Genomic DNA, 9,602 nt, shown 5'->3' on the forward strand with positions numbered 1-9,602 from the left:
AATGAGTGTGAAGCTTCTTTTAAAACCTGAAAGTACCATATGAATCCTATTTGCTTCAAAAACAACTGGCCTGGCAAGATACGCCCTCTGGTGCAATAGCAGCATGAATATTGTGGGAGTGACCAATCGCTTTCTAATGGGATTTAAGGTCTAGTTCAGAAGCACAGCCCATTCCTGACATTGGTATCAGGCTTAGGAACAGGCCCTAGGCCCTAGGGGAGAGCCTAATACTATTATTCTGCTAAATAGATAAGGTGTTAAACTGAGTCCTAATGACTTACTGTTATATTCATAGATTAATGCATCTCTCAGCTCTCAGCAGAGAAGCTCTCTTACACAGCAGATGGTGGTTAACACAGAAGCTCACAGCTGGCCAATATGCAGAGAACAAGAGGCTGCAGACTGCTCAGCCCTGATTAGTAGACCTATTTCAAGCTTCTGCTCCCAAGGCTCAGGGATCATGGTGGAAGATGGGATGGAAAGATTATAAAATCCAGACATGGTGGATGACCACAAGGAAACAAGGTTTTCCAGATAGCTTGGAAGTTACTCAAACTCACAGCAATGACGGCATGTACAACACTCGTGTACGCTCAAGCCAGATAAAATCCTGACGTAGACAAGGATAAAAAACCCAACCCTGCTTGAGGAACTATTGGAAACCAATAGCTGCTGGGAAGGGGAGAGTCAGTCTCTTTTAAGGGTGTGACTCTTGGTAAATTAGCCAGGCTCCAGTGGATGAACCCACACCAAAGGACATTTGGGGACACAAATGTAACTCTATAGGCCTTTATAAATAGGGAAGGGGATTTAAATATGATCACAATAAATTTCATGGAATTTGCAAAAATCCAATAAAAAAGAAATAGACATATAAAGAAACTAAAATTATGGGCTAGAGAGATGGCTCTGAAGTTAAGAACACTGGCTGATCTTGTAGAGGATCTGGGTTCACTTCCCCGCACCCACATGGCAGCTAACAACCATCCATAACTCCAGTTTCAGGAGATCCAATACCCTCTTCTGACATCGCAGGCATTGCATGACACAGGTGCACTTACATACACGCAGGCAATACACTCATACACATAAAATAAAAAGAATAAATAAAATATTTAAAAAACCAAAACTAGATATACCACATAACCCAGCTATAGCACTCTTGAATATTTACTCAAAGGACTCCAAGTCAACATCACAGAGATGCGTGCACATCGATGTTTATTGCAGAACTGTACACCTTAACTAGGTTATGCAACAACCTAGATGTCCCCAAGCAGAAGAACAGACAAAGAAAACATGGTGTGGGATTTTACTCAGCCATAAAGAATAATGAAGTTTTATCATTTGTGAAACATTAGATGCAAAGGAAGATAACCATATTAAGCAAACTAAGTCAGCCTTAGAAAGACAAATACTGAATGTTTTCTTTCATATGTAGACTCTGGATTTTATAGATACATAGAGTCATACATGTATAAGTTAAGCTGTCTAGGGAACAAAGGGGACTAATTGGAGGGAGGAAAGAAGAGTAGAGGAATCGGGAGCAGGACGAAGGGATGTGCTCGATGCACTACATACGTCTGTGAAAACGTTCCTTCAAAACCCAGTACTATGGTCAATGTACACACAGCCACTTCAAAAGTTATTTTGAAAAAAATCAATTGAAGACAAAAGTAATATGAAGACTTCAAATGCTTTCAGATGTGCAAAGAGACTTGAAACTTAAATCACTCCGACAATTAGGAAGTTTACTGGCTAACAGACTTGAAAATGCAGAAATGGGGGAGGTTTCAGGGCAATCCATTTGGGAGCTTGATTCCGCTCCATCTCTTCGTTCTGCTTCAAAGTGTGGCCTTCTCTTTCGGTGTGGGAGAAGACGGCTGTGGAAGTTCCAGGACCAACCATGTTCAGAGGAAGAAGAGAGACTGGCTCTTTCTGTGGGTCTCTCTGGGGAAGGAGAACCGTACGGCTCAGCCTCCAAAGACTTGTTCACGTCTCCTTTGTTGTCATGGAGTAGCAGGCTCATTTCTGAATCCGACATTGGCAAAGAGAATGGGATTAGAATGGAGCTGAGGGTAGAAGGCTGAACCAAGCCGGCGTTCTACAAGGAGAAACTAGGTGGCCCAGAGCGGCAAGCTCTCTGCAGACCCTGAGAGTCAGTTGCTGAAAGGGTGATTTGTACAGACATGAATCCTGACGTGATGCTTTAGAATGTGCTCTTAAACACAAACCATCAAGCATGGTGAAATATGATCAGAAAAATAAGAGAAAGAAATAAACTGCACCAAACAAAACCAACACAAATCTCATAATGTAAAGTCATCCAATTTCTGCCTCTGAGGAACATCTTGACCACCCAGTTACTTTCCTCCTCCTTCAGCGCCTGCCTGTGCTTCTCCACCTGCTGTCTCACCTTAGCCAGGTACTGCCTGTGGGCTTCCTGGTAGTCCCTGTGTTCTCCTTGGTTCAGAACCTGGGCATCAAGGAAGAGGCCATTGCTGTAGAAAGAGTCCTTACATTCCTGCTCCAGATGCTCTACCAGGGCCATGAGCTCCACCAGCTGCCCCCGCTGCTCCGCCCCTGTGGTCCGGTTGTTGAAGGCACAGTACCTCCTTCCACACTCCTGGACAAGGCGCTGAAGGTTTTGATTGTCCGTGTGGACCACATAATCATCCAAGGACTCATCAGCTAGATCTTCCTTATGGGTGAAGAGGACGATCATGTGCTTCATGGCCCCTGCCCCAAAGATCTCCTTCACCCTCCTCACTGCCATGGTGTCCTGAGCCGTGAAGCGCCCCAGCTGGGTCACCAGCAACAGCACATGGGGCCCTGGGGCACACAGCTGGTAGCAGTCTCCGATGTCCTTGTACATCTCTTGGGCCTTTGACTCAAAGATGGAGGGTGTGTCCACCACCAGGATGGTCCTCCCGTTCCATGTGCCTGTCTCTCTCTGGCAGGTCCTGGTCACTGACTGAGCTCCTAACTTGGACACAAATGCTGGTCGGCAGAGGATGCTGTTCCCTGTGGCGCTTTTCCCGCTGCCAGATTTGCCCACCAGGAGGATCCTCAACTGCGGTGACCCTGGAGTAGAGCCATCTTCATCTCTGCCTGCTGGAGTACAGAGAAGTTCATGTCCAGGAAATACGTCATGGAGAGGAGGACCAAAGGCTGACAGGAACTAGCATCCTAAACCAATTAGCTCCCATCATCCTAAACCCTTTGCTCCCATCACTGGACACCCACATGTAGGGAATAAAGGCATTGGCCCAGGGTTTGTCAGAAATGTGTCCCTGCTGACCGAAGAGTTCCAAGCATCTTTTCCTGAGGAACTGTTGCTTTTTACCATCCCTCCAGGACCCTCTTTCTTTCCAAAGATGGGGGGCACAGGCTGACACAGGATGCTTGGGGCTTCCCAGCTAGTCACTCAGCTGTCTGACCCTTAACTTCAGCCCCTCCCATACTTCTCTGGTCTCTAGTTTACAGGATAGCAGGGTTTTATCTTGAGGAACTTGCCCTCATTGAGGAGAGTATGACAGCCAAAAGTCAATGTTTGATTACTTGGGAGATGCATTTGCCTTGGGTGCCTGGCAAGAAGTTTGTCCCCAGCTAGGCACTAGGCAGTGGTCCTTGCTTACTGAAAAGTGTTCCGCTCAGTACAGCCTCCTTACCTGCGGAGGAGGCACCTCCTTCACTCTTCTGGAGCTCTTCCATTTTTTTCTAGATGGGAAAACATACAAAGATTGATCTTGCTGGATTTGGATATAATATGCAACACCAAGCATCTCATCTTGTAGAGAAGGACATTGAGGAAAATAAAGAAGGAGGAGGAAGAGGAGGAAGAGGAGGAGGAGGAGGAGGAAGAGGAGGAGGAAGAGGAGACCTGCTGAGGACATGCACACTAAGCAGATTAGCTGAGATGGGAACCTAAGCCTGTTGGCTCTCGGATATTCTCAGGGTGGACTGAGCTTCCTGCTGATGAGCATACAGATGGCCCTGAGCAACCCAAAGGAGAAACCCAAGAAATGGGTACATGCAATGTGATCACATGGGCATGCTGATAGTCACTATAACTTGTCTCCAACTGACAGGGTAACTGAAGTAGGCTGTCTACCCAGAATAACACACAAGCTGGTGTCAAGACAAAATCACAACTCTCAACTCAAAACGGGTAAGAGTTTAACCTGGAGCAAAATATGAATGACATGACCCAGGAACACAGATTTAGGCTACCCCAAATTCCATGCTCTTACTTGGTTTCACCAGAACAAAGAAAACCATAAATCAAGACCTTCCTAGATGCTTTAGCCCCTCCATTGGCAGAAAACACAAATGAAGAAATAAGTTTGGGATTCTCTTAATTTAGATGCTGAATGCCAAACCCCAGCTTCTATCAAACAGTTCCCAGTTACTTATTTATAACTTGCTCTGAGAGTGTTTTTAGCTCCAGGAGGAACAGCAGCACCTTCCTGTGTCTTGGACTCTGTCTGTATCCAGTCCAGTGGAAATGACTCTCATCTGGTTTGCAAAGCAGCCCAGGTCACACACAATTCAGATAAGAATTAACCAAGCCGAGGAGGCAATTCTAGTTATGTGTCTCAAGCTCTGCTTTTACATCCAAATAGGGGCTGAGTTCCTGCTTGGAGACCTGTCGTCCTGAATCCAAGGAACGCTCAAAGATGTCAGTCTGTGTCAGCTTGACCAGCCGATGCCCAGCAATCATATCACATACAAACGCAGGTGCTACCATGAGGGTGGTGTGCAGTTTACCCTCCACGATGGGGTAGCCCCATCCAATCAGGCAAAGACCTTAGGCCAAAACTGAGAGTGAAGAAAGAATCCTGCTCAAGAATCCTGCAGGGCTCCCTCCGGCCCGAGGGTCCAGCTTCCAGACACCTGCGGAGTTGGAACTTTATGCTTTCACGTCCCCCTCACCCCAGCCACATGAGACAGTCCCTAACAAAGTATCTGAATTCTCTACCCTGTTGTTTCTTTCTCTCTGGAAAAGTAGAAGATATTCAGAGCTCAGCCTCCGCAGAAGCAGAGACCGCGCAAGCCGGACCCAGTTCCCAGCTTCGGCCCATTCCCTTTGCGGAGGGGACAGGAAGGCGGAGCGGTTGGAGGTGAGACCGCGGGGTAGACTGGGCCGCAGTAATTTGTAGGTTCCAGCTTCCCAGCTTTGCAACGCACACGATTTTGACTCAAGAAGCCGTCTCGCGGGTGCTGTCCCCGGGTCCCCTTGCGTGGTGGACTCCAGCAGGGCAGGAGCTCCCGGGAATGGGCCGGCAGGGCAGGGTCCAGGGTAAAAGACTGGGGAGGCCTTTGCCACAAGGAAGGAAAGAACCTGCCTGCGCAGCCAGCTACAGAAAGGGGTGGGGAAGACGATACCGATATTCCCAGATTCAGATCCAAGGGACCCTGGAGCCCTGTGCTGCTCTCCCCTCCTGTGAAGAAACTCAGACTTTGGGGAGTTGATGAGAATCCAGAAGGAGCAGCAACTGCGGATGGAAGAGCTGCCACGGTGACATACCACAGCTCCCTGGGTGGCTTCCCGGGCCCTGCACCCTCACCCTAGGCCAGTGGGAAGGGGTCACTCTCATGCCAGCCTGTTGGCCCTCCGTGTCTCCCCTGCTGAACTACTCACACGATAGGTTTGGCCCAGTGACTGGTAGCAGGTCATTTCCCCCAAAGTGAGACACTGCTGCTGTCTCAAAGTCCAGCCTGAGCAGAAGGAGAAGTGAGAGTCAGGGCCGGAGCATTGCGGTTAGCTCATTTCTCAGGACTTCTTGGTTAAATCTCTCTCTCTCTCTCTCTCTCTCTCTCTCTCTCTCTCTGATACACACACACAGGTAAAGCTATACCTCAAAATAAACAAGAAAGGAAGAAGCCTTATATCCTAGGATCTTTGAGGTCATTTTTTCCTGCCTTTTTAAAAAATGTTTTATTTTTATTATGCTTGATGATGATGGGAATCATCGGGGTAGTTCATGCCCGTTAATGAGTCCCTGACTCCGACTGGGTTGGTCAAGCACCTACGGCCCCTTCCTGGAAGACGAGTACTGTGCAAACTTCAAACCGCTCACAGAGCCAACGTTACATCTCCTGCCTCAGCATAAACCCCCCAAGTCACGAGAAGCAATGATGTACAGCCCTGGAAAAGTCCAACAGCCTCCAGACACTTACCACAGCCTGGCTCAGCAGCCCTGGAGAATCAATTTAGGAAGTACACAGCCCTTCTCACTCCTTGGACACTCCTGGTAGGAAGGAAATCTCTAAAAGTTCACCACTCCTGAGTCCTGGGAGGGGAATTGAGCTTGTCAGTTTGGGGTAGAAAATGTGCTGACATTCCACAAACACTCCACAAACCCTTGGGGAGCATCCTAAGGACCCCAAAATCTCTGACCTCCACTGCTTTTTCTAAAATTAATACAACGATCAAGCGCTTTGCCATTTAGGTTGACACCAGTTGTTTTTGGTAGATTTAAAGAAAAGCAGGAGAAAGAACACACACACAGACACACAGACACACACACACATTACCTGATAGGCTCTGGAAGATCTTGCCAGGTCTACAGAAACTGTGGAGCCATTGTTTTTGGTAGATTTAAAGAAAAGCAGAAGAAAGAACACACACAGAGACACACACACAGACACACAGACACACACACACGTTACCTGATAGGCTCTGGAAGATCTTGCCAGGTCTACAGAAACTGTGGAGCCATCTCCTGCTTCTCCTAGCAGCCTCTCATACCTGTTCTAGTCTCCGGGTGTAAGAAGTGAAAAACAGCTCATAAAATCTGTCTACTGGGGGAGAAAGATGGTGTCCTGTAGGAGACAGGAAAAGGGTGGTATGTGTGGGTTTCTTTGCAAAGCCGTCCTCAGAGGGTGACTATGACGAAGGCAGCCGGAGGAAGAGGTTGCTTTTAAAATAACAGTTCAGTTTCCCTTTCTCTACCACATGGCTGCAATGCATTTGTGCAGAACACATTCTCTATCAGAGCCAAGACAGCCCAGAAGCCCACAGACATCTGGGTCAGAGAGCCTCCCAAGCCTCCAGCTGCCTTCCTCTGGCCCAGGCAGACAACATACATCTCCCCAGCCCCACCATTGACCCCTGCCCTACAAAGGTAGCTTCTTAGAATTCAGATGGCAGCCAAGCCAAAGGTGGCTCTCCAGGGCTCACGGGGCAAGCAGTAGATACCACACTTGAGCCAGTCTCTGGTTTCCTCTGGGTTTTTTTTTTTTCTGCTCTAAATGGGGGAGAACCAGAGAACCAGAGCTGGTAGGTTTTCTCACCCTGAGAGACTTCATTTCCCTGGGATCCATGGAGCTGTCTACTCAACCACTGGCATGATTTAAATGAAGCAACAAGCACTTAATGGGGAGGCTCCGATGAGGAGGTCCCAGGTTCCTCCATGCCACCTACTGGGATCTTCAAAGCGGGGAGGGGATGAGTGGATCCCTCCTCTGGAGACATTTCCAGGTGCCCCACAGTGTGCACATTTGAGTTCAGATAAATTCTAAAAAGAAAGTCTATGCAGACATGGGATATAAATTATTCCTGGATCCCAGCTTAATGCAGCGTGGAGGGCAGTTACAATGCAGCAACACACAAATCACATTTTGGAGTGAAAGCCAGGCTGAACTTTCAAAAGAAACCCATCATAATAAGGCAACTTTAACTTTTCAAATAATAGAAGGTATTATATTGAATGAGCTGGAGGCTTTGACTTTGCTCCATTTGCAATCTAAAATGCTCTGATCGCTTATCTCTGCCAACTAACAACTCAGCTCTTAAACAAAAATCATTGTTGTGTGCACATTTATTAGCTCTACATGGGTGTATCATGAATATGTTTCTACCTGAGGCCAGGTTATGAAGCTATCTCAGAGTGTACTTTATAAATACTTGCTACACAAGAAAGGGATGCTGGTCAAAGATTCAGAGTCACTCAGTCTCACTGGGCCTTCATGGAGAAGGTGAGGATGGGGTTTTAACAGCCTAACACTTGCAGACTGATACTCACAGGTCCACAACACAGATAGGAGTCTATGATCCTTGTCCACAACTTGCTGTGCATTAGAGAGAATGCAAATTTAAAGAAGCGCATCGATTCTATCTTCAGTCCTGGCTGTCGTTGCTCTCTGGGCACACATGCGATGGCCATGTATTTGGATCAGTTGAATAAATGCCTTCCCTTTAAGCATATTCATATACCTAACTGATTATTTTTGATAAGATATATATTCACATATATATGTATATATTTACTGATTCCTAGAAGCCTTGTGTTTTACAGATGCAAAATATTAACTACACCGTAGTCTACCCATCCAGTCTTCTGAAGCTCCATGTCCTCCCATAGTCAGGGTTCCATGGCTATTTGGAACTCCTTTCTGTCAGCGTCCTCTGCATCCTGGCCTTCAAAGCACAGGTGCATCCACCTGCTTGTTAAAGAGCTAACAGCAGTAAGGAAATGGGGACACTGTTCTCCTGTACCTACAGAAAAAAAACCATCAAACATTATTTCTACAAGAGGCTGGAGCAATCTGTAAGTCAAAAATTGTATCTCTGTCCTATGAAAATAACTCTTCCTCTCTAAAACTATGGTTGCACATTTGGCAATGTCTTTCCTAATACTAAGACGCTGATATTTATAGAATTTCTTAGGCAAATCCTAAGGGAATTACTGGTATAGTCTTCTTCCACAGACATGTCAGTGATAAAGCAATATAGTGAAAGAATTGGAAAAATCTCATTTAAGTTCATAATAAACTAAGTAAAATACTTGGTAACTGTTGTCAATGTCTTGCAAACACCGCCCCCTGCTGGTCATCTCTTAAATTTGCTTGCTAACCCCCCCCACCCCCCAGCCCTCAATCTGGAAAAATTAACAAATGCTTTGGGGCTTTTGTTTGTTTGGGCCTTTGTGTGTGTGCATGCCTGGGGAGAGACCAAAGGAGGACCGGCTGAAGGTGTCTTCCTCTATCACTCTCTACCCTATAGACAGAGTCTCTCATTCAACCGGTTTCAGCTAGGCCGGCTGGCCAGGGAGCTGCCAGGATCCACCAGTCTCCTCTGCCAGATGCTGAGGTTACAGGCACACACAGCCATGCCTGGCTTTTTACATGGCTGCTGGGGATTCGAACTCAGGCTCTCATGCTCACACAGCAAGTGTGTTTACCCACTGAGCCATCTCTCCAGCCCCAATAAATGTCTTCTTTATGACTTCTGTTGTTCTAATAAAGCCCTCCTTTCTAGTTAAGATTATTACTATGCCCCCCAACAATCCAAACATGGATGCCTATGGTAGCTTTCTTCGTTCACAGCTGCTTCAGCATGAAAGCAACCCAGATGTCCTTCAGCAGGCGAGCAGATATAAGCTGGTACATTCAGGCAACAGAATTTTATTTAACATTTTTTAAAAAGTGAGCCATGAGATGCCTCAGAGGAAACTTGCAGTCATATTGCCAAGAGGAAGAAGGCAATAGGACAGGCCCTGTACTGTGCAATTGCAACATTCTGGAAAGACAACATCAAGGAGATAGTGAAATGATCATCTGTTGCCAGTGGAATATTCTGTATGACCTGGGGGTTC

The 9,602-nt window shown here is 46.7% G+C and overlaps 1 protein-coding gene across 2 annotated transcripts; it reads right to left on the reverse strand.

Moving 5' to 3' along the window:
- Positions 1–1,245: 1,245 nt before the first annotated feature.
- Positions 1,246–6,763, reverse strand: LOC103745355 (GTPase IMAP family member 3-like). Of its 2 annotated transcripts, XM_029570501.1 has the most exons (5): positions 6,676–6,763; positions 6,184–6,296; positions 5,645–5,721; positions 3,672–3,720; positions 1,246–3,114 (listed from the first exon to the last, which is right to left on the reverse strand). In XM_029570501.1, the coding sequence occupies exons 3-5, from the start codon at positions 5,678–5,680 to the stop codon at positions 2,237–2,239; spliced, it is 963 nt and encodes a 320-aa protein (XP_029426361.1). In that variant the 5' UTR covers positions 5,681–5,721; positions 6,184–6,296; positions 6,676–6,763; the 3' UTR covers positions 1,246–2,236. The 2 variants fall into 2 exon arrangements, with proteins under 2 accessions (XP_029426361.1, XP_029426362.1); XM_029570502.1 differs by lacking the exon at positions 5,645–5,721.
- Positions 6,764–9,602: the final 2,839 nt, after the last annotated feature.

Source organism: Nannospalax galili, unplaced genomic scaffold (genome assembly GCF_000622305.1).
Source record: "Nannospalax galili isolate Female #2095 unplaced genomic scaffold, S.galili_v1.0 scaffold302, whole genome shotgun sequence".
Taxonomy (NCBI): domain Eukaryota; kingdom Metazoa; phylum Chordata; class Mammalia; order Rodentia; family Spalacidae; genus Nannospalax; species Nannospalax galili.